Genomic DNA, 25310 nt, shown 5'->3' with positions numbered 1-25310 from the left:
AATGAGCGTCTCCCCTGGCCTTTCAGGGCAGGGTGTCTGCAAGCCTTTCTGTCTGACCTAAAATGTCACGTTTCAAAGCCCTGTTTCATTATCACGGCGCCTGCTAGCTGTAGTAAAGGGTCTGTTAGCAGCCCCGTTATAAATCCCAACTTCCAGGAGTTTATAATTCAGCAGTAAAAAAATTGCTCTAGGCTGAAGTTTGGCTTATAAAGGGAAGGAACAATTGTGATTTCTCTGTCCTTTATTTTTGCATTTGCTTGTACACACACAATTCATTCAGAAGGTTTTACTACCCCCTTTCAGCATTTAAAAAGATTAAATGGTTATTAATATTTCAGTGCCGACTACTGTTCACGACCAGTCAGTTGATTCACGGTGCCTGTTAACCCAGCCGTGTTTGACGGGTACAAGTTGCTGTTTCACAAACCTGCTGCGAGTCTGCAGAACGATGGAAACAGCCCGGTGTGGATCGCAGCAATCGCTCATTAGCGATTGATTAGAGTTTTGGAGCGAGCCCTCTGAATCTGGGAAGCCTGTGTGAGTGCACATGGTGAGAGCTTACAGTGGCTGCAGGCAAACCCGAGGCTGTGTGGCCCCTGCTCAGTACTGGAGGATCATGAAAGGGCCTGAGCCGCTATGTCCTCAGCACGATTTGATTTTGCCACTTGATCCTATGCAAATGTAGCTCTGTCAGCTCTTCAGGGGCAAGTCGAGCACTAGGAGGAGACGTGATGAAATTCTCCCAGTTCGACTATTTCCTCACTGAAACTATGGTTCCGTGAAATCAATTATTTCCTCATATTTTTTTTCTGGTTTACAGGAAAATTTACTATGGAAAGAAGTTATTTCCATTTATTACTCATGGAAATTACAGAAAAATGACTTATTTCAGCCTTATGGAAAATATAATAGTGACTTCTGTTTTAATTCTATTTTAGAATATTTTTATCGGATATATAACACTTTCGTTCTGTAAAGTCCTTACAACTAAATGAGGGTTAACAAATATGTTTCTAAATACATAATGTAGAATGGAAGGGTTGAAAATGAGACTTTTAAAAGAATAAAGTGTTTTATTTTAAATGAAACTTTTTTTTCCTTTGAGAACAGATTTTTGGTATTTTCTTCTGATCCAGGGTTTGGTCACACTTAAATCACAGTATTTCTTGTAAATCCCCAAATAAGCTTGCTGTGCGCCGGAACTCTTATACTCGGTCCTGTGCGTGGTGGTATTTGCAAAATCAGGACTGAGGGAAGGGTGTATTGCAACCCACACATGAAGCAGCAGTAGCTCAGCAGCAAAAATTCTTCACTAATACAGGACTAAGTCACCCCCTGGACTCTCATTTCTTTCCACCCTCCCACCCTTTTATATTTAATTTAGGAAGGCAGTGTAGAGAAGATGAGTTCTCTTTAGTGTCTTTTGTGTATTTGATAATTATAAATGCTTGTTGTAAAATATTTGACCAGATACTAAATAACTTAGTTTGAATGACTGAAGTGAGACATCAGATTTCAAAATCTGCATATTTTTTTTTCAAGTTCTGCAATCATTTTTACCAGTTTAAGATTTAGCTCTATTATTTTCTCTTCCGCTGGATTATAATCCCACCTGCATGCTCTAAATGACGGGTTACAACTTTCAACTGATTTATGGATTGATTTCTTTCCTCCTCTCTCTCCTGAGAAAACTGACAGAGTTGCAGACCTCACCGGCTAGGGCTGTTTGGTGTGATAAATCAGTCAGGGAACACCTGAACGTATCTCCAGTGCCTGCAGTAGCTCTCTCCAGTGCCTCTTTTGGACCTGCACTACAAGCGCAACCTGTGCAGACCAGGGGAGCGTGGGACCCAGGTCTCCTGTGTTACTTGCTTGTACCACGTTTCCTTTCATGCTTTTTCTTTTTAATACGACACGAATAATTTTTAACGATCATTTTATTTGCTTAGCATGGCGCACATATTAAAGACGCTCAACAGCTGGTTCTGGTGGGAGAATATATGGATGCCTATCAACGTCACATGGGCACATTTTGTAGACCGTGATGGCCTTGTCTTTCCAAAACCACATCAGTTATACGCCACGATACCATATGCTTTTGTATTGCTGATTATCCGATTCCTCAGTGAAAGGTAAGAAACATGAATTCCTTTTTATACTCTTGTTAGTCGTTGTTAATGCTAAAAAATAAAATTGAAAAATAAGATAACATAAGAACGTTGATCTAAAGATTTTGTAACAGAGGATTAGTTGGGAGTCTGCTAAAAATACCTACTACAGATAATATTGAAGGTGAAAACCTGAGAAATTTTTCACTCTCAGGAACATGCGACTGTGGTCCAATCTAGATGGAAAACATTTCTATACAGCTTTTCTAGAACAGCACTTGGATAATTCTGATCATCTCCTTCCACTAGAGATATAATTCTTTCAGAAACATTTTGGTTTCCTTTTGCTGTTTCTCCTTTGGTGGAAGCGTAGAGTTATTTTTCCTCCAAACCAAACCTCTTCTCTTGTCAGATCCTTCCCCAGGACACTAGTGTGAAGCTGGTAAATCAAAGGTGTCCAGTTGGAGCAAACCTAGGCAGACTGGAGGGATCTCAAAGTTTCACATGAACATTTTCTATAGAGCTAGTAATGCTGGTGCTTTTTTTTCCTCACTCTGGTTTAATGATCATAGAATCATTAAAGTTGGAAAAGCCCTCCAAGATCATCTGGTCCAACCATCCCCCTACCACCATCACCCACTAAACCATGTCCCCAAGCAGCACGTCCAACCTTTCCTTAAGCACATCAAGGGACAGTGACTCCATCACCTCCCTGGGCAACCTGTCCCAATGCCTGGCAACTCTTTCTGAGAAAAAATTTCTCCTAGTTTCCAGCTAAATTTCTCCGAATTTCTAACTCAAATGGCTCACTTCTGCAACTGGAATCTTACAAGACGGGCAAAGATTGGCACCATAGAAGACAGCTACAAATATATTAAGATTTTCAATGCATTTACTTAATTGTTCCGGTTTTATTGGTTTTATTTGACTTTTTTTTCTCTCTAAAGAATGTAATCAGTAGTTTTTTGTAATTATTTCAGGATAGAATGAGGAAATTTGGAATGTCGTAAGTTGGACAGACTTAAGACGGAACCAGATAAGATCATTCATATTAGAGATCAAAAGTAATTTGGTTCATATGTTTATAACCATGCACAGTGTCTCCTGAGTAAATGCTTGCCCAGCTGTCTCACTGCGCTGCTATTGGAAGTTGCTCGTGTGAGTAATTAGCCCATACATCTGGTGTGCAGTGAATCGGCCCATGAATGAAGAAAACTGACCGCTGCTATGAGTAAGAGGGAATCAATTGCTGATATCAGCAGAGAGGAAGGGGCTGGCAAGTAGAAGAGCAAAGCAGTTGGCTTTGCAGCTCCTTGTAGTGGAAAATGGAAGAAAAGGAGAAGCCTTCAGTTTCAGGGGAAGTTGCTGTGTGCCACTGGCTAGAGGCCACATGCAGAATCCTGTTTCCTGGGCCGTGGTAGCCCAGCCTAGCAATGTGCTAAGTGACTGCCAGGAGAAATTATCCCAGTAGCAATCTTCCATCATCTGTTCACGTTTCATGTTCCCTTAACTATTGCTTAACTCAAAAGTGTCTGTGAAAAAGACAAGGACACAAAAAAATCAGGATTTTTCCTATAGCTTCAGAGCATTTCAGGACCAGAAAATCGAGTGGTTGTCTACTTCTTTTTTTTTTTCATAATCGCTAATATGCTGTGATTCTCTCTTGGGATTAGTTAAAGGGAGATTATTTGTTCTCATGGACCAGTCATATCCTACATCAGATTACAATGCTTCAGATTTACTTTGTTCATATCCTGGTATGAGAATAGCTGAGGTCTTGTAACTGTGTTGTGTTTTTAAATCTTCATTTTGTGTCTTTTCAGATATATTGCTATACCCCTAGCAAAAGCCTTAGGTATAAAGAATGTAAGACGTGTGAAGCCACAGCCTAATCCTGTTTTAGAGAGTTATTTCCGGGAGTGCTCAAAACACCCATCCCAAGTAAGGATTCTCATTCTTTTAAAGTAGTTTTGGCTTTTGGAAAATCCCATGTTTTACTGTTTCAATAAGCCATTAGCAATGACATCATGGGATGAGTTCCAGCTGATTGACAGATGACTTAATTTATTTGGGTTTATGTTGCTGTTCTGCTGACAAGGGTATATAGCATCCAAAACAGAAAATATGTTTAAGATGTTTACTTTTCTGGCATACTGTTCTAGGTCAGACTGTTAGTATTATTTCCAATGAAGATCAGTGCTCCATCTTTAACTCATTCTGCCTGGAGAAAACATCAGCTGACATCTGTTGTTGGAAAGTGCTATCATATTTATTGCTAGCAGTAATATTGGAACACTGGTATGGAAGCTGTTTGATCCGTTATATTGCTGCATACTTAATTGTGGTTTATGTAAGAAAGAAAAACAATCTTTATATTAACTTGCTGTTGATTTTAAACTTTGAACAAGAGAAAGATAAAAGCCAACACTTACTATCTCAAAACATGAAGCAACCTGATTGTTGATGGGAAACAGGTACCTTGCTGCGAATGCCTCCTCAGGAACTTCACTTAACTACAAATACCAAACAATTGCAGTCTTCCTGTGCTGTTTTTTAAAAGAAAGATGTGCCTAGGTGATGATTATCGATATGTGGAATTTTCCATTCAGCCCCTGACTCTGCTCCTCTCTTGCTGTGGTTTTGGCCTGATACTGTAGGAGTAGATGTGTTCATGTTCACATGTGAGCTCTACTCTATCTGGCCAAGTATCCTGATCTCTGTTTCATAACTTCCTTCTGCATGAGTGCAGTTTGACAATTAATCTCTGAAGGGAAGCACAGCATTTGCATTTTTATACTTCTTGGTACACAGGAATGATTCAGACTGCCTCTTCTATGTGTCTGGTGTAGGAACCAGCATGTCTGAGTGCACAGAGGCCTGGCTGGTGATTGAGGGCATCTAGGCTCCTTCATCTGTCAAAACAAAGTCAGTATTCCCATGTGGCAAGTAGAGAGCTCTTCAGCCAGCAGGATGGGCTGGACACAGAGCTTGTTGGCAGTCCTGCCCTCCCCAGCAGCTGAGGTGCCTTTGCTCACATACCAGAGCTTGCTTCCAAGGGAAGGAGACCAACTGAACAGGACTTACCTTGGCGGAGGCAGTGCTGCTGCCACCCACTATTTGCATACCAGCCTTGGATGAAAAGAACTTCCCCAGGGATGAGTTGAACACTGCCTCTGCTCCTGCAGCAGCCCCAGGGGAGGTCGGCCCACACGTTCTGCCTCGTAGGATGGAGGAGAGGGAGGAAGCCTACAAGCTGCAGGTGGGGCACCGAGCACCCAGAAATGCAAGATTCACGTGGCCAAACAAGGAGGCAGCTCGTTACCCCTAGTCATTAGAGTAGGAGGTATTACCTTGTGCTTGGTGCACGCTGGCATGGCTGCAGAGCAGAGCCACTTCACCTTCAGAGTACAGATAAAGCGCGGACAACTGGCAGCTGCACTGGAAAGGCTAGATGGATTTTAGGTGACTGCTCTAGCCCTAATTTAGTTTTAGGAGTTGAGAGGAGGCAGTCTGGATTTTGCTCAGTACGATTAAGTGACCTGCCCTGTTGCGTGGCAGAACGTTGGATTTGAGAGCAGAACCCAGCTCACCTTAACACTGTCTCACCTGAAAGACTCATTTAAATACAGTCTAATGATTATGTAAGGTAAAATATTGGATACAAGGCCTATGTGCATCAATACATGGCACTCCACAAAGTTACCCCCGCCAAACCTCTTGCTTAGCTGAAAAAGTTGCACCTTTTAAGTTATCAGAAGCCATCAGAGAGGCAATAGCACAGTCTGCAGATCCATACATTTCATGCCTGATTTATTAACATAAATTAGTGTCTTGAAAACCGTGTATTTCTGTGAATGTCATTCAAAAATTAAACCAGGAAGTCTCAAAGTTAAAATACCATGGACAGTTAATATTAGTAATATTTTTAAATGAAGGTCTTAAGTTGTGGGAAGCTGATCTGTGAAGTACAGAATAAATGAAGAAGACACTGCTGTAGATCTTGCTGCTAACACTGTTCCATTTTTTGCAGTCAGAGATTCAAGGCCTTGCCAAAAAGTGCAACTGTACCGTCCATTTGGTGGAAAAGTGGTTTAGGAGACGGCGAAACCTTGAGATCCCAACTGTGCTTCGGAAATTCCAGGAAGCTTTGTAAGAAAAATCTTTTCCTTATTATGGATTTTTTGTTTTGGAAAGTGATTGAGATCCTCAGATGCCCTCTTGGGTGGGGGATCGTTTCCAGAAAGCTGGGTCTGTCTGACCAGGGTTTTGGTTTGTGCATATGCAAACAAATTGAAAGGATCTAGTAGCATTTCTCCAAATCCTGTGATTTAAAAATATTAGGCCTACAGTTTCTTGGAGGGGAGGGGAACTCTCCAAAATATTTTAGATTTCTTCAGTGTGTAATAATGGATTTATTTGTAGGCTCCTGGTATGTAACACTTGATGAAAACATGTAGAGAATAGGAAAACACTTGTCTGTCTGCCTGTAATCATAAGGGAACAAAAATGCTTATTCACTGTTTAAATATGTATCCGCATTTTCATCTCGGGATAATATAATGTGTGTATAGAAGGGAGCTCAAGAGCAGGATTCCTGGCATCCTAATTAAGCGGTAGGTGTTACAGCTTGAGCACAGGGTACCATGTGGAGCATGAGTTCAAATCTGCTAATGAGGGTGGGCCGTTGGGTAATTCTGAGTGAGAACAATGAATATGTAAAAAAGTTTCAAAACCTCCTCCTGCATACGATTGAAAACTGGAAAAGCATTCAAGAGTCTGATTTTTCCACAGGCGTGCGAGAAGTTCCCCATACATAAACATTTCACTAATTAACTATTCCAGTGTTATCCAAAATCTCATACAAATTGGAAATCCCCAAATAGGCAGCGTGGCTTTGCTTACATAGCTCAGCCCTTTTTGCTACTGCAACTAACTGTACCACTGTAAAACCCTTCCCGAATGTCCTGACTATTTGGGCTTCTGGCTAGCGCGACTACCTGGGCAAAATTCACACGATGCTATTATTTCACCTCTTTTAGGGTAGATTAGCTTAAAGAACGCGGGTTAAAAGCTCAAAGTTGAGTAGTTTATCAAGATTACTTTGTGCGAATCGATATGATAATGATTTGATCTCCTCTGGGCATAAATCCAGTTGATAGACAGAGGTGTGTTGCTGTGAAGCCTGACTGAGTTGAATAAAGTGTCTTGGCAAACTAGCATTCATTTTTTTCTCCCTGCTGTTGTTTTGTGGATCAGTTAACTTTGTTTTGCAAGTGACAATAAGATTTCCTGCTGTCGATACAAGAGCTGCCTGCCATGCGTCCATGTCTCTAGTCAGACCCAGCCAAAGACCGAAATTAAAACTTGCTTGGCAGCCTGAGTGAGAATGAAGCAAACAGGTTTTTCTTGTGCAATTCTGTGAACCTTGCTCTGCTCTCTGTCAGTGAATTTAATTGGATCTAATTTTCAAGGCAACAAATAAGGAACAGAGTTATTCCATGCTAGTAGTCGGTGTTACGAGCGTTATGACATTTTTGAAAGCCTGCAATCTACAGGATCATTTTTCTGAATCACAAGGAAAATCTGATGAGCCAGTTCTAAACCATACTTAAGCTATTAGTGCTCCCTGTTAAGCAACACTGGGGTTTGGAAAGTCCTTTGCATGAAACCTTCCTTCCCTGCCTTAAAAGACTCGCCAGCCTTTAACTTCACCTATTAAATTCTTTTTTTTTAGACTCAGTTTAAGAGAGAAGTTTCAAGAGATGATTCCTAAAGTTAAATCAGAAAGATCCTTTTACACAGTTGTTGTTCTGTGCTGTTCGTGGCGGCCAGCATCAGAGTGTAAAAGGCACGTGTTGTGTAAAGTTTGGTGAATTTGGATGAATTTTACTTTGGGTTTTGTTAACCAAATTCATAAAGAAGCTTGGCTAAATGCAAAATGAGGTAGTGCTCTGGCAGTCTTGTACGTACGATGAGTTCATCTGAAGCACTGAGCGTTTACTGCCAAGTGCATTCGTTCCACAGACTTGTAGGGCTGGGGACCAACGGTGTGGTTGTATTAGGTGCTCTGTGCTTTGGGTCTGATTCAGGAAGTCACTGAAGCACGAGCTTTACCCTGAACACAGGATCAGTCCAGCTGTGTCCACTGGACTCCTCGCACCTCTGCTTGAAATACGAGGAGACCTGATGGCAGAATCAGCCCCTGTGTGAAGTCAGTCTGGTGCTGTTTTCCCTAGATGTCTTGGTTAACTCTGAGCAAGGTATTATTGTGAGTTCCTCTCTCTGCTTCCATTTCTGTCCTGATTTCTGCCATTTGAATTTCTCTGTCTGTGCAGTGGGTGGTTTTTCATCATCTTAGGAAAGATGCTTCAAAGTAAAAATGTAGAATGATTGCTTACTACCAGTGCATCTGGTGGCAATTCTGTAATTGTTTTCTTAACTTCTTTAGTGGGCATGAGACATATCGTCTTGCCTAGCCTCCACCATGTCATGTCCTCATTTTTTTCTTTATTTGTTTCTCTTTTAAAAAGCTGGCTCAGTCCTTGAACATCTCATTCTTTCACCTGGGATATCAGCCTCCAGGTAATGCAGGGTGCAGAAAGGAGGGGCTGCACTTCCCAGTCTCATCATCGTCTCTCCAATGACACTTTATTACTGTTTGCCAAAGACCACAACCATCATTTTTATACATCTCTCAATCCACCAGTGCTAGCATAAGCAGTGTTCTTGTCAAGGCTTTTTCTCCTTTTTAGCAAATCACTTTTCTGGGAGGCCTTTTGCTGCTCTCGTCTGGGATACTTCTTGTTCCATGAGATGTTCTCACCACGTCTGGGGCCGTGTGCCTTTCTCTGTGATTATGACCTCTCTCAGCACACGATGTCCTGCAGCATTTTCCTACTGATCTTGAAGAATTGCTCTGGGAAAGGTCAGCCTTGTTCCAGCAGAGGAGAAAAGGGCAGAGGAAGAAGTTTTCCATCACCTGTAGAGGTGGGAGTGGGAACGCTCTGGCTGAGTCTCCAGCCACACCCAGTCCCAGGGACAATACCTCCCACACAGGTTCCAGAGTCATCACAACGCTGATTGCTGGCTCCAAATCACAGCATCCTGCTCTCCCATACCTAAGCAACAACATAGTTTCGGTTCCCTAAGATACACAGGAAATTTTTTTTCCCTTTGCTGACTTACCAGATCAGTGATGAAAATCTGTGAATTTTATCTGCTTTGATGGATATGCATTTCAACCACAAAAAGCTTAGATCAGGCTTAGTTAAATGCTGGCAAACCTAGTCAAAGATTGAGGTTTATGGGTAATCCAGGCCTGTGCAGTAAGATAAAAGCCTACACTGTATCTGTTAATGCGTCGTAAAGCTCCCCAGTTTTCAACAACTGGTGTTTAAAAAAAAAAAAAATCAGAAGAAATTAATTCAGCAAGTGAAACAAGTCACTGTTGGTGCTCACAGTGTGCAAAATGTTTGATCCCATTGGAAAGTATACGTTGTGTGGCTGAAAGGTTTTCTGCTGACAGCGAGCTGTGAGATTGGATATTCACGTTGGACTAAACTAGAGGAATTGATATAGTGGGAAAGGTTGCTGTCATCAAGCATTTAATTTTTAGGGAATCTATTACAATTTGCTGTAACTATTAGCTTGATCAGCTTGAGCCTGGCTGGAGAATTTCTCCAATTATCACAAGCAAGATATCTGTATCGTGATAATGTAAAATCATTTACTTTTTTAGCAATTAGTCAAGTGTAAGTATTTGAGTAACAATAATTTAGACATAGCTCACACATGGCAACCCTTAATGTGGAATGAGAGGGCTCATTTATGTGGAAATTGTGATACACGATGATTTGCTGTAGGTCTGACTCAGAATAATATCTATGGGAAAATAATGCTCTGATTTTTAATCTTGCAGCTGGCGATTTTCATTCTACCTTACATCTTCCATTGCTGGATTTATATTTCTGTATGATGTAAGTTAATTTCATGAAGTTTTGGTGTTATATTTTTAACAGAACAAGGACAAATTTGTAGATCTTCGTGAAGCCCATCAAAGCCCATACACTGATTTCAGTGGCTGCTTGGGTTCAGATCTTTGATGTATGTACTCTGTGGTGGGCTGCAATATACACTGAAATTTTGCCTGGATTTCTAAATTTTCCTCTCAAACTCCTATGATTTAAAAAAATAAATAAAGTGTACAAGTAATCAGCTTTTCTAAGAAAGGTTTTAAGTCCCAAAGATGGTTTTACAGTGTGCCTTGTTAACACCTACAAACGCATCGCATGGCCACATTTTTCTCAAAGGAAGCAGTAAAACTTTTCTGGCAGCACTTTTTGGGGTCACTACAACAGTGTTTCGTGGCTATTTATTGAGGTGTTACTCCCAACTTCTGACTCAGCAGCAAGAGAGAGTGCTGCTTGTAACTATGTGAGCACTGCCTGGGGTGTCATTAATGCTCCTCCGGAGCAACTGAACAGTTTTCAGCGTGTCTATGGTCATTTGGCTCTTCTCCCCAAACGCTGTTTATCATCACAAACCAGCGTGTGTGGCTGGTAAACACAGCAAAATCTAATCATTGTGGCAACATATCTTGAGTAATTGCAGTAATAAAACACACGCCCACTGCTTTGGATGATGAAATGATGAACTGGAATGCTTCAGGTGTCCTGAAGAGAAGCCAAAACGCTGAGACTAATACAGTAAATCTGAGATGTAAGACCTCTATAGAAATTGGTGGAGAGCACTTATCAAGAGTATAGTTTCTCAGCCCGCTGCACATAGAGAATGTTCAAGTATTATGGATTTTTGAGTTAAGATGACTTATTGCGGCTCAGCTGATCCGTCTGAATCATCTGTCTTTCCCAGAAACCTTGGTTTTACGACATATGGCAGACGTGGGTTGGCTATCCATTTCAGGTGAGTTTTTTGGCATCGGTCCGTTGGCCTGCAGGCATTCCAGGTATTTCCCCATTGGAAGGGGTAATCCACAGACATGCTTCTCCCTCCCAGCGGGCACCACCCGGAGAGGTGTGGCACCAAACTCTTCTGCCCTTCCTTGGTACCTCCTGCTGACTGTTGCAGGGCTTCCCAGCGATCTGCCTGTGCTGCAACGCAGCCCTCCAGCCAGACCACTGTCATTCCCACCAGGCTTCCAGCCGCCCATGGTAGTCGTTTTGTGTTAGAGGCTTCAGTGCAGAACCCCGAGGCTTGCACCAGTCCTGGTGTTGCTGTGAGGCACTGCAGAACAGCGTTACGCAGAGTTGTGCAGAGCAGCCCAAGTGCCGCGTGCTCCCAGGGCCCCATTTCTCAGTAGCACAGGCGGAGGGAGGGAGCACTGCAGTGGTTTGACTTGGCAGAATGCAATTCCCTGCTCTGGGAATCTCTCTCTCTTTTTTTCTTTAATGTGTGCATTTTTTTTAACCTCCAAGGGTCACAAGGCTCTGGTTTCTTCCTCAAATACCATACTAACAATCCCCTAACAGATGGCTCCAAGCAAACTGCTTTCTTGCCCACCTGTCAGAGGTTCTCGTGTGCTACCCCCTTCTTCATGTTTCTGTAAATCTGTGGCCCATCACCCTCCTCCTTACTCATCTCCTACTCGAGGGTCAAAAATAAAAAGAATCCTGCCTCCCAGCTCAGTTTACTCTTACTCATGGGACCTGAAAACCAAGCTTATTCCTTGCCACCTGGGAAAAGTGTTTAACCAAACGAGCAGCCAAGCTGATGTCAACTCAGCATCCTAGCCCTCTTGTGCCCTAAGCAGAAGCATAGGATTTTAATGTAAGCAGATGACTTTTTACTCATGGGATGTATGAATATCTACAATGTTAATTGTTTGCCAAGCTGGAAAGCTTCATTTATTTGCAGTTGTTTGTAATTAAATGCAGAAGCACACTGTGTGTAGTTCTCTGACAAAAACAGAGAAAAAAAGCATGATAAATTTGGGGGTGGGGGATGAACAGCAGAAACAGAGTTCGGTCTGAGTGAAGGTTAAAATATTTGGCTCCCAGAACACCCTTCTTAATGAAGCCCAGAACATGGATTTAGTTTAGTTTAATTTTTTAAGCAAGATGCATCAGAGAAGCAAAAGAAGTGAGGAAAGGAAAAAAGAAGTAATTTCACTTGGCGTTCAAGTTTTGACATTCTCCAAGTTAACTGTGTGTTTTTTTTTTCCCTTCATTTACAGACTTTGCTGCCGTCCCAGTACTGGTACTACATGGCTGAGATCAGTTTTTACTGGTCTCTCCTATTTACACTGGGGATCGATAACAGAAGGAAGGCAAGTGGTCCGGCTGGTTTGTAGCTAAAACCTGTTTCTACATGGGAAAAATAAAGGTTTATAGAAGTCCTGCTACCGGATTTGGTGCAGCCACATGAGGGCAGCATCAGCCTATACCTGGCACACATGCATCCATCAATGTTCTCCTGGCTGCCAAGGACACCTCTCTGTGACAATCATTGCCTGTCACTTCACCTGCAAGGAGACCCTCAAGGGCTCTGTGCTTGCTTGGCTCTACCTTTTTTCTTCTCTTCTTCACAGGATTTTCTGGCTCATGTCGTTCATCACTTGGCAGCCATTGGGCTAATGAGTGGCTCTTGGTGTGGCAATTATGTGCGTCTTGGAACCCTGGTGATATTTGTGCATGATACTGCAGATTTCTGGCTCGAGGTAACGCCAACTACTTTTTAAATATATATATATATTTATTATTATTATTATTATTATTATTATTTTATTGCCCAGCTCATGTTCAGTGATGTTTTAATCTCTTTGCCATCAGTTTCATATGCTCCCTCCCTGTCCCCACAGAGAGACAGCTTCACACAGTCATAAATTGTAAGCTAGAAGAGAGCTTCCAGATAATTTACAGATTGTTACAGAATCCATTATGAGAAAAGAGTAGAAGAGAAGTTCAGCAGTACGGTACAGGGACTGGAAATACAGCTGCCTCCCTGGATTATTCTTGTTTCACTGTTAAAATTAGACCAAGTTGGCTAGCCTGCGAACAGCTTGTCATGATACCAATTCTCAAGCAAATTTAGCAGCTAAAACCTTGGCTACTTCTCTAAACTGTCTTAATTTTGTCAGCATTCACACCCCTGTGCTGACCCAAGGGGCACGTCTACATCATACAGTTCTGGCTGGAGGTACTCAAGCTGTCTCTGAACAAGATATTCCAGGTACTGGCAGGAGAAAAATGGCTCTCTTTTTCTCCATCTCTGGGCTAAATATCACTGTTCAGAAATGTCCGAAGATTAGGAAGTGTTTTTCTCTGCACACAACCCTGTGGTGACAGGGACCTGCTGCTGGGTTTCTCTAAAGATGAATGTGCTCAGCGGTTCATTCAGTGGCATTATTCTGGGTTTGTAGCCCCAGGATTCAGAGTGTAGTTTCATCACCTATTTTGTTGGCAATACCAGCGCGAGCGGATCTTGCAGGCTGTTGCCTCTCGCTGCGCATTTCTTCTCCAAATATGCTTTCAGATCTGATGGAACAACTACTAGTGGGGTCGTGCAGTTGGGATTGGTCCAGATTAAAGGCAGTTTCTTTGGCTGGCTTACTTTTAATCCTGAACTGTTTTGTGGTCCAGTTCACTGTGTGGCCTTACAAACAGTTGAACCAACAACTGGTACGACAGCACTCAGATGCAAACTGAAGTTGGATACTGGCGTGACAGCCCTGTCACTCAAAAAGAAGTTTATTAAAATGCTTTTTAGACCTAGGCTTGGCACCTGGAGCTTTGTTCGCAGTTGAGAACAGATGTTTTGTTCACCAGGGTGATTCCTAAACGAGGCATGGGGAGTTGTACGCTTCAGCTAGGGGAGAAGCAGTAATAATGATCTTTACTAGTGGGATAGGGACTAAAGCTAGGACCTCCGGCCCTCAAAGAGGAAGAAAAGTGCTAAATTAGGCACAGAGAAGGGTAACATGCGTGCACCAGAATGGCTGTATATAAAGGGCCACTGCTCCTCTGGAGTGTGGAGATAGGGCCAGCGGCTTCTCTTTGATTCAGCCCGCTTTCAGTCTGGTACAACGAGAGATGAACCTCTGTTTTCAAGAGCACATAGTGTTTTCATGACACTTCTACTTTCATATCAGAGAGCTGTTCCTTAGGCCCCTGATACAGACTTCTTGCCTTTGAGATAAAAGGAGAAATATAAACAAAGAATCTGTTTTGATGCTGCTTTATTAGGTATCAGTAAAATGATTGCTCTGTATGTCAAACAGGGAGGAAACCTGCTTAGGTGGAGGATGAGTTCTTGTTTATGAAAATGCAGAAAGGAACTCATTTCAGAGAATATTTGTAATATGTTTGATTTTTTTATTCAATGTAGGCAGCCAAAATGTTTAATTACGCTCGCTGGGAGAAAACCTGCAATGTGTTGTTTATCATCTTTTCTATCGCATTCTTCATCACGAGGATCATCCTGTTCCCCTGCTGGTAAGCGATACTTAATGTAGTCAGAGGCTTTTATTTCATTCCCATTTCCATTGAGAGGTTAGTATTGGTTGTGATGGGAAAAGAGAAGAAATGGATTGCATCTTACAGAGCAGAAGCTGGGCTTTTATTATTGTTGACTTTAGTGGCCAGCCGTAAGAGTTGATAAAAACCTGGAATTTTCTTTAAAAAATTAAGTAAAAATAGTTTTAAAATGAACCTCTTGAAAACATATTAACATAAATAAAGGCTTTCACTTATTATTTAACTGATTTTCATAAACTGTAGTTAAATACTATGAGCTCTTGTGTTTTCAAGGGGGTTGAGCTACTTAATTACAAGAAGTCATTGTCCCTTTCATTACATCCCTCCTGCTGCAAAGCAGAGTACAATCTGTCCTATATGATTGCAGTTAATTTTTTTTTGGAGTGCATACTTCTTGGTACCTAGCTCTCAGGTAGTACCTCACCTCACTTACCTACGTGGGGAACATTCAGAAAAATTCAGGTGAGCCAATTAATTTACAAAGTCAATGCACATAAATCATAACTTAGCACTGCAAATTCATGTGAGCATTTACTGTGATTTAATCTGCTTTGGAGTATCCACACGGGTGCTTAGTGTGCTTAATGCTTAACATGTTTAGCTTTTAAAAAGCGTTTAATGTGTTTCACATTCACGGTTTCATTGATTTGTTCTAGTTTGCTTTCATGCCCCTCCCTGCATGTGGACAAACCCTTAGAGACCCAAGCTGGTTAAATTAATAGTTCTGAACATTGATCAGCACAAGGTTTTAATTTCCTGTAGTATTCTTTTTCAGAAATGCTGATGTCTTTTACTTTCTTGTTATTTTTTGATTAACTGCACAAGTGATCTCCAATCATTTTGCTTCACTGAGTTTCTTGTTCTTGAGCTTGGAAGCAAAACGTGATGAGATTAAAAGGACTCAAAAAGCCCAAAATAATATGGAAGAAGTGAAGTCTCAAGATGGACAAAACACATGTTAATTAACAAAGAGCCCTGTTGCAAAGCTTGCAGGATTTTCTCTGAATGTGGATTTCAGATTAGAGAGAATTTGCATGAAAAAATGGCGTAGACAAGCTCTGTGTTGCATATTATCTAGACCACACAGAGCTCAAGATCAAAAAAAAAAAATCTATCCTTTTTTAGCATACTTTCATGCAAGACTCAAATTTCTTATCTTCTGAAGTCTGTACCTCAGTAGAGATAATATAGTTAAGCCACAGCTTGTTAATTAGTCTGTCTTCTTTGCAGAGCTTTTTAAAATTTTGTGGAAATAGTTAATGTTTGGAAAGTGAAATAAGAAATCGTTCTAAATTGCATGGACAAGGAATCTTGCACCGTAACAGTGACCTTTATTTTTATTTTTTTTTTTAGGATTCTGCGTGCCACGTTGTATCAACCTACATACTACTCCACTACTCCTGTCATAGCATATTTCTTATTCAACGGGCAGCTATTGATCCTTCAAGGCTTGCATTTATATTGGGGTTACTTAATCTTCAAGATCTTGAGAAGGTTCATTTTCTTAAAGGTAAGCAGTTCTGTTTCTGCAGAGAGGTGTGTGAAGTATCAGCCATATACTAACGCTTCCAATAGAGGTTACCTGGAATCTCTTATTGCTTTCTTGAACTTTCACGTCAGTGTTTTTGATATTTTTGATGTCAGCACCTACTAAGTACTACTAAGTACCTAAGTAGGTACTACTAAGTACCTACTAATGTGCTTTCCACCTCTCATTCATGTTTAAGGTCATAGATCAGAATATCAAAACTTCAGGTACAGCCTTTTTTTTTTCCTTCTCCTGTATTTGATGTTTTGCTCTGATAGTAAATGAGAAGTGAACTGTTCCAAAAACTGGAGCCCAAAGCACTGGGCATTGAGCTCTTGAAATTCCTATGTTCAAGGTGAAAATAATCTTTTTCTCCCTGGTCTTTGTAAAAACATTCAAAAAAATGAGAAGAGGCGAGTGGTGAGATTTTTTAAAAACTATAGAAATCTTGTTCTTCAGGTTTGTCTAAATCTGAGCTTGGCTACACTTGAACATTCTGTTTTTGGACCAAGAAAACCATTTGAAAGTGATCCAGTATTATATTATGACATAATGAAATAGTCACATTCAACTGTGACATATAAATAGATCAGCAAGAAAGCTGAAGAAAAAGTTGAAAGGCTTTCTCTTTTATTTTCAAAGAGGCTGTTTAAAAAGACTACCTTTGCTGAGGATGTCTCAACGTATTCAACATATTCGGTAGGGTAACAGTGCAAGTTTGGGGCTGTCATAATCTACTTTTAGCTTGTAGATGAAATTAATGTGGGGAAAAAGCTGTAAAGAAATGTTTGCTGCAGTCTAAGTCTTGCTTGATTGCCTGAAGTAAAACTTTCACGAGGTCTTTTCTAGCAAAGCATGCGAGGAGCGTTTAGAAAAGGACTTTGGAGAATGTCTCAATATTTGACATGACCATTGTCAGGGATACTTTGCTAATTAAGGTGAAGCTTGTGCTACTGAACAATGGTATTCCTTGTTGAGGATCAAGGGACAAAAAACTTGTGATTCTGTCCTTTTATCTGAAGCAGTTAATGCTGTGAAGCATCTTAAGGAAGTAGAAATATTCCCTTCTACCCATATTAACCATCGTTTGACTGCTAACTGAAACCATCCTATAATTTACTTTCTGGAAATAACTGGCAATGAACCCAGCGCAAATGCAATTACACCCAAGTTTGTTGCCCAGGCACGGTCCCTATCACTGCAATAACATCCTGACCGGAGCCTCTTTGAAGTTGATGGAAAGAGTGCTTCAGATTATAATAGTACTGGATGAAACCCACCAATTACTCTGCTTATCACCATGCAAATGAGAAAGAGACAGGTCAGATATCTTCATTCTCAGTCCAAGCTTGTTCTGTAGTTGTTTCTAATGGTTGGGATTTGCAGTAACAGTGTGAAAAGTGGTATTTTTAATTCCTAAAATGATGGTCGCTGGGACTGTCTGTGCTTCGTTATTCCTTCCTTCCACCCCACTGAATTTTCCTGATGACTTTTGACAAGGATCTGAATAAAACATTTCTTGATGAGGTACTCGGGAGGATGATTTTGTTGATATTTTTTGTTTGTTTTGTTTTCTACTTTATTTAAACCTGGCTTCCCAAGGAAGCTTGTGCAATCAAGCTACATTTGTCTGATCCCAGTGCCAACCTCAGCCTCTTTGGATGGTTTTCCTGGATTCCTACAAGTCCTAATGCAAGCAGCTGGATATCACAGGGAGACCCAATGTCTTTCCTGCAGGAAAACTGGTTACAAATTCAACCCTTGTTAGAGAACAAACAATTGAATATAAAAGGAAAAATCCGTAGAAGAAATGGCTTGCTTTGTGCTGCTTTTAAAACATGTTTCTGTGTTTCCTTAGACACTGAGAGACTTATGTTTCTTCCATGTCACTTACCTCTGGTTAATTACAGCCATTTCTGGCCAGGCTTATTGAGTGTTAGTGTTTTACTTCTCATTTTCTTTTTTGATTGTGGCCTTGTCCCTGCATTGAGCTGGAGTTTGTCCTGCATATTTCAGTGTAATTTGACGGAATTTTTGACCTCATTTTAGCTCGTTGTCAAAATATCTGTCAGGATGTTTCATCAAAATTAGCCAGATTGACCAACATATCCTGTCTGTCTTTAACATCCAGTCTCATAAGATGTCACTAAAGGGAAACTTTTATTGAGAAATAAACATCTGATAGAGAAAGGTGAAAACAGAGGAAAGGAAAAGAAGGTACTTTAGCCATGAGGAGTGAAGTTGTTTGACTGTAGTACAGAGAAATTTGTACTTTACCTGAGAGGTATGACCTGGAATTTAGCAACTCCACAACAAGTGCATACAAGCCTATTGCAAAATCTGCTGATAGAATGAGTGTGGCTGAAGCAGCTCAGGAAGAGGCAGGAAACAAATTCCACGTGGATCGCAATATTGTAGATGTTGGTAAAAGTTTCTTACCACTCTTGAGAAGTCAAATGTAGGGGTAAGCGGACTGCTAACGTGAGTGGAAGGTGGAAGTGGTGTGTTCCCTGTTCAGCAGCCACGTGTGTTCGCTGTATGCAGAGCTTGAAACGAAGATGGCCCTCCTCACACAACCCTGATGAGATCAAGAGAGAGCTCTCTGCTTGGCAGCTGAGGAAGAGCAGGGCTCTGACATAGCTTTCCATCCACACTGTTTGGGTGGTGTTTTTTGAGAGTCCACTGCAAAAATGTCTTCAGATACAACGCTTAGGAGGACGTTGCTAGGCCAGCTATATAAGGCCATCCTGCCCTGCCTGCTTATATGCCTTTGTAGGGGCAGAAATGCTTTATTTTGCGATAAGAGCTTTTTTGTGTTAGTCACTGCTAAAAAATGTAAAAGCACCAAGCCGGCATCTCTACCAGAGGTTTTTGATTCCTTATACAGCTCGCTGGGAAGATGGTTTCCAACTAACATTTCTACAGTGGCAGCAGCAGCAGGCCTAGCCCTTTTCAGTCTGCGTGACTTCAGCTGGCTTGCATGTGCGGCCTGTTTTCCATAGCGGTGGCAAACTTGGCTGTGAAAGCAGCCGGCGCCTCCAGCACTGCAAAGGCAGCTCTGGGAAGAGCGGTGTTCGCAAGGCAGCACTTCTCTACCTCCGCGTTTGTTACGGACGTGCTCCTCACAAATTGCTGCTGCTATTTTAGGGAAATGCCAGTAAACCGTTGCACTTGCATTAGGAGGGTTTTGTTTCTCTACCCAAGACTTCTAAGTTTTCATTCAGAAAATGGGCAATTTCGGACATTTTTCTTGAAGCAAGCTAGCTACTAGTAGAAAAGTGAAGTCACAGTGTAACTGGGGATAGGGACTGATGTGTAACTACGTAAGTCTGAAGGAAGCTCTGAGCATATCAAAGGTGCGAGGACTTTTCTCAGCACCTTCTGTGCCTTGAGTCACCCTGTGTTGGTGGGGTCACTGGTGGAAACGGCGATAGTGCAGCAGTTAACAGCCCCCAGCATCCTTCGAAGGGCAGGTGTCTCCTCTGATCACATCCTCCTGGCTCACGCCATCTCACTGCCTGAAACCCAGTGCTCTAATGTATTTATTCCGAGTGGAAGTGGTGTTGTCTCTTGTCAAAGTCCAGGCTAAGGAACCTGCTTGGGTCAGACATGAAACGCGGGGTGTGGTGAGGGCCCAGAACTCCAGGTGGCCGCGTACCCGCCACATCCCCTTTGCTGTTACTCAGAGGCTTGCACAGAGCTGTGCCACAGCTCACTGGAGCTGGGGGTGTAGCTTCAGTATCCTCACCGTCACGCTGTGGCAGGAGGCTGTGTTAAAGGCAGGAATTCAAACAGAAATGACATCAGGAGCGCAGCAGCCTTGCCAGGAGGTAGCTTTCTTCTGTGCTTTACTCTTCCCTCTCGTAGAGGGGTGGGTGGCTTTTGTCTGCCACTGGGTGGACAGAAGCTCTTCATCTTAGCTCTCGCCTCCCCTCTGCACTAATTATCCTGTCTCTCTGGGATAATTGCTCGGCTGACTTGCTTCAGCCAAAAAGAGCTTGGATTAGAAACCCTGCCATCTCCCTCCTCCCAAGTACTGCAGCCAGAGACGAATTAAAATGAGGAAAAAGGAAAGAGGGGTGTAGAGGATCTTGCTCTGTCCTTGTGTGTCCAATTTTCTCAGCTCTGGGAGTCTCAGGCACCTGAGCTGATGGCACAAAGTGCTGGTCTCAACACGTGTGGGCTTCTTGCCGCCTTTCCCCCAGCCCAGTCCTCCAGGAGTGCCCTAACAAGGGGGCAAGCTAGGCTACGGTTGTCTACTTCACATTAAGAAGCTGTTTATTTTTCTATGGAGTTAAATTTGCAGCAGGAATATGAATTTTTTCAAGTCAAAGATTGTTGTTATGCTGGAAAATGTTGGTTTTTTTAAAAAATAAAATTATCATGAACCCAAATGTCCTTTTCCATAGGACGTTTTATGACCCTGTTTACGAGTGAGGCACATCCATGTAAGAAAAGCCCTTCGAGGTCAGACCTGTGGCCATTTATCTTAGGTCAGTTCTGCAGCGAGAGGACATTTTTCAGTGTAATTTCTTTTCAAATTAGGTCAGGCAATTGCAACGTGAGCTGCTGGCTGCCATCTTGGTGTCCAAGGCCTTTTGTTGCTAGGGAACTCGGTGTGTTTCTGTAATATTGTTCAATTACATGGTTAAATTACCCACTTGTATCAGGTTTCAAGCACCACTGAAACATGTCTAGTCATCATGTCTGCACATATGAGAATATTTTAGGAAAATTGAAAAAACATAGAGAGAGGTATGTACATGTGCACCGATTTAAAATATCTCGCCAGGAAAATCCTATGGAGATTAAACATTTTATTTCCAAGGTCAGAAAAAGGGAGCGAATGACAGCAGCTTATAGCCACGTTATTATGGCAAATTAAGATGTAAAATATATGTTAAAGCCATTACACACCGAGCTCAGGTTTTGAGACTGCGGTGCTTTAAATTGTGAAAAATATGTGTAAGTTGTAGGAAATGGGCACGGTGTCCACATGACTCAGATACTTCAGGGCTGATGCGAAGTCCATCGGTGGCAGAAGGTAATGGCAGGTTTTTAAAGGGCTGTAATGTTACCAGCAATATATTTTCTGCTTCTTTTTATTGCTTTGTTGCCGTCAGCCTGTCCTTGACTAAGGCAATGAGCTTCTTACTAATAGCTGGTGTTCTTTAGGAGTCATCAAGTACTGTTTGGATTCACCTTGGTTCTTTCTTCCTATTTTTTATTTTTGAACTACTTACTGACTGCAAAACGAAAGGAATACTCCAGTTTTACTTAAGCATTTTTGGTAGGACGTCCTCTTGCCCGTGGTTTATTCATTCCTTACTCAGTCTGAATTCCCAAGAGAACAGTGAGAGTTAACTCTCAAAGAATGACTAATGGCAGTGCAAGATAGCTGAAAATGATAAGAAAATACTATTTTGGGCTTGACATAAGAGCTGTGAAATACTTGTTATGACACTTGTGCTACGTCCAGCGCTCCTTCCTCTACTGAAGCATTTTGCTCTGCCGGAGGACTGCTCTCATGCTGAGATACCCCTGCCAGTTCAAGTTAACTTTCTTTCCTTCTCTCTTATGTACTCGTACTGGGCTGCCAGTGCAGTCCTTGCTGTTGAAGCGGTTAGCCACATAAAGACCACTTAAATTGGTTATTTCCTTTTCTGTGCCAAAATAACATCCACTAGTAATGCTGGATCCCTAAAAGTGTGACTCCAGTACCTCATTGTTTTAACACTGCTGCATGGGTGAGGCCTGAAAGCCCTTTGGGACACAGACGTAGCCCGCTCTTGTAAAGCATGCCCTCACGGCTTGTACTGAGGAGTAATGCTGCTTTGCACCTGCGCAGGTGCTGACCTCTGCTCCTTTCTATCTTTCTTGTTGTGAATTCACTTCTTTAGAGACCTGCTATAACCCTCTGGGTAAGCTTTTAAATTAGGTTATACAGCTCACAGAGGTCATACTACCTGCGTTCAGGCTGAGGCTGTTCAGACATACCTCTGCTCTGCTCAGCTTTCTTTCCCTGGGCCCAGTGCAGAATTCTTTTGTTATTTATTCCTCTTACTTTTTTTTATTATTATTTGGTTGATATCTTTGCATCAAGAGTCAAGATTCAAATGAATTATTAAAAATAAATGCTCTAACCACGTGGGACCTGGGAGTATGCCATTTCAGTTGTGAATTCAGGTGCTTGTTCTCATAGCCCGGCAGCACGTTCTTTAAAGAAATGGTTTTTCCAATTTTCCAGTTTGCAGGTAACTTTTATCCATGGCAGTGCAGACTTCAGTATGACAAATTTAAGCCTCCCTGGCAATTGGTTTGTTTTCCTTAGATACCTTTAGAGCCAGGTCTCCATCCGTCACAATCAGACCATGGATCCACAGTGGTTGAAGCCTTACCGGCGTACCTTCGATACGGGAGTCACTCTTCAGCCTTTGTTCACCCGGGAGCGCTGCGACTGCGAGCACGTGGCTGCCCTCGCAGCTGGGGCAGCACGGCCGTCCTCACTGAGCTGTGCAGTAACCTGGGATATGTAACTCTAAATACAGATAGCAATTTTAAAGCTATGGGGGGAAGAAACCTTATGTGACACGTAAGTAGAACGGCCTTTAGAGAAATTACATTTTGAGTCTCTTTGGAGGCAAATAACCCTGGAAGCAGTGTTCACGCGTTGGAGCTGTGCGCTTTGGTGTGCACCAGGGACACCGAAGGTGAACCCAGCCTGGTTGCTCCCAGCTAATAAACGCTGACTTCCAACTTCAGCTGCAAAGGGTCACACCGTGACCCTGATCATATGCAACAGTGCTGTGCTTCCACGCACCGTGCAATTACTGGGATGTGAAAATGAACCCTCAGATGTATGTTGAGTTTTGGCATGTGCAGCAGTTTACCTGACTCCTAAAAAGTCTTTTTTTATTTTTTATTTTTTTTTTTTACTTTTTAGCAATGGAAAACTATTTTCAGGACATTTATAATCAAAAAATGAGAATTCAAGAGAATTAACACAGGAAGAAGTTGTTCATTTCAGCCAAATGCCATCTGACAGGAGTTTAACAGGGAACAGGGTTTAGTTCCCTAAGCCATAGACATTGAAACTTTTGTTCTGTTTTCTTTTTTTGATGTGCTTTAAGCCCGTACGGTGCCTATGGCAGCCAGGGTGTTGATAAAGCAAGCAGACCACAGAGATTTGCCTGCTTTAGTTCCAAGTAGTCCTCATAAAAGGGGTAACTTAGATTATCGTTATCCTCTAAAATAGTAAATTACAATTTCATGCCAGCGTAGGATTGGGAAATTGGTAAAAAGCTTTTAGTGGAGATTTTGTTTACTTTCTAGACTGGGAAGGGCTAGTACGTGTTAATGTCCTGCTTCAGAGTTCTCTGAATGGAGGCTTAGCACACACACAAGTCAGATTGAGCTTGATTAGGAGGGGTTGCCTCTCCTCCGTTTTAAAGGAAAATGGATTGTGGAGAAGTTGAATTTGTTGGTTCTCTATGGATAAATATTTATAGCAGTTTTTCTTATGAGGGTGGCTTATTAGGGGTACGAAACAGGACAAATGGAAGTTTTCCCTCTTAGAGATGAAAACCAGTCTATCTGGGAGCCTTCCCAGTTGATTCAAATTATTGCCTTTGAGACATGGGTTTTTTAATAGCCTGGAGATGGGAGCTAGCCAGCCAGGTCAGCAGCATGAAGGCTCATGCCCTAGTAAAATGAAATTACTTCCTGTTATGACTTTCTTTCATCTGCATATTTCCCATTCTGTTACAGCAATCTAGTTAAGCCCAGAGCCTGGCTACATGTCGCACTTCGTACTGCCAAATTCATCTGGGGAGGCGGGTTGAGAGGCAGGCAGAAGAAAGCGTAAAAGAATAAGAGGTTTGCTGGCTGTCCTTACAATGGTAGGCAAAATGGAGAAGGCTGCCATATGCATGCTGGGGAGCTCCGGGCTCCTACGTTTGCTGTGGATTTGAAGTCAAGGCTGCCCTTGGTGCCAGTAATGCGTATTGTCAAAGTCAGCAGCTGAACGATGACCGGGGAGGTACGTTGTACTACTGAATTGTGCCCCTCACGTTTTGGAACAGCAACCATGTTCTTTGTTGGAATTTTGATTGATTGCCTTTCCCTTGAGTATTATATAAAAATCAGGTGAAGGTTAGAAAATGTAAGTCAAGGACTGTTATTACCATTATGGAGGAATGAAGTAATGAGGAACTGAAGAAAGTAACGTCCAAGCATTTGACTGGAATAGATGGGCTTGTGAACGTACGCTGGGGTGGGAGCATTAGGACAGTCCCCTTCCACAGTTCTGTTATGCACACGCAAGGCTTTGCAAGAGCAGACTCGGTCCTCTGGCCATACTCCAACAAACTGGGTGTGTGGATGCTCCCTCTGCCTCTCGTCTATTAGCTGTGCCATAAACAGGGCTGTGCTGGTGTCCTAAGTGCCGCGTAAAAACCCTTTAGCTGCTTTATTGTTTCCAAATTGCCGTGTTTTACTTCAGTAGGAGCTGCAGATGACCACTGCCTCTAAGAATAGCAAATCAAAACTAGATGTAGTTCTAAAAGCAAAGCTTCCTGCCCTGGCCAGTTCAGTAGAAGTCTGCAGCGTTGATACAGGGCCAGGTTCTCAGCTGGTACAAGTGAGCACGGCTCTACTTGAAGTCAAGGGGACTGCGTTAGTTTTCAGCAGCAACAGATCTGGCCAAACAACCGCCCCCTCCCCTCTCCTTGCATGTATGTGTCTGGCACACGACAACTCTGCCTTTTGTAAATCTGTGATCTAAATGACTTTTTTTTTCATGTGAAAGTTCCTGATTCAGATAAATGACAAACAGTCACATTTTTGCTTTGCAATTCATTGATTTGCCCTGCTGTTCGTGGAAAGGCATTTGCTGACAGTTTTTCTGGCATCTCTTGTTAACTGCTCATATCTTTTAATTTTAGAGCAGAATATTTATGAAATGTTCCATTTGTTGCTAGTTTTTATATATGCTCCTATATAAAAACTATATATATAATAGCGTGCATATGTATTTATTTTTTCAATTGCCAAAAATCAATTCGCAGAACAAACCCTAGATCTTCTATGGAACTTTTGATCCCTTCATTTATTATTTTTAATATATGCTGCAGTGGTTGGAGTTGTGACTTTCTTGTAAGTTGAGCAATTCTCAGACTTTCAGGG

General features: G+C 42.0%; 1 protein-coding gene across 5 annotated transcripts in view; it reads left to right on the top strand.

Moving 5' to 3' along the window:
• Nucleotides 1-25310, top strand: part of CERS3 (ceramide synthase 3) — a 53029-nt gene that overhangs the window by 15170 nt on the left and 12549 nt on the right. For 3 of the 5 annotated variants that reach the window (XM_035336144.1, XM_035336147.1, XM_035336146.1), the window contains exons 2-10: nucleotides 1950-2132; nucleotides 3932-4049; nucleotides 6139-6257; nucleotides 10027-10084; nucleotides 10980-11030; nucleotides 12301-12393; nucleotides 12655-12783; nucleotides 14451-14557; nucleotides 15953-16109. In XM_035336144.1, coding sequence (XP_035192035.1) covers nucleotides 1951-2132; nucleotides 3932-4049; nucleotides 6139-6257; nucleotides 10027-10084; nucleotides 10980-11030; nucleotides 12301-12393; nucleotides 12655-12783; nucleotides 14451-14557; nucleotides 15953-16109 — 1014 coding nt within the window. In that variant the 5' untranslated portion in view covers nucleotide 1950. Of the gene's footprint in view, nucleotides 1-1653; nucleotides 1855-1949; nucleotides 2133-3931; nucleotides 4050-6138; nucleotides 6258-10026; nucleotides 10085-10979; nucleotides 11031-12300; nucleotides 12394-12654; nucleotides 12784-14450; nucleotides 14558-15952; nucleotides 16110-23894; nucleotides 24155-25310 lie in introns of those variants that run through there. The other 2 variants (XM_035336148.1, XM_035336145.1) reach the window with 2 other exon arrangements.

This window comes from Oxyura jamaicensis, chromosome 10, assembly GCF_011077185.1.
Source record: "Oxyura jamaicensis isolate SHBP4307 breed ruddy duck chromosome 10, BPBGC_Ojam_1.0, whole genome shotgun sequence".
In the NCBI taxonomy this organism is placed as follows: domain Eukaryota; kingdom Metazoa; phylum Chordata; class Aves; order Anseriformes; family Anatidae; genus Oxyura; species Oxyura jamaicensis.
The sequence above is the reverse complement of the archived record's forward strand: the minus strand, read 5'-3'. Positions and strand labels throughout refer to the sequence as shown.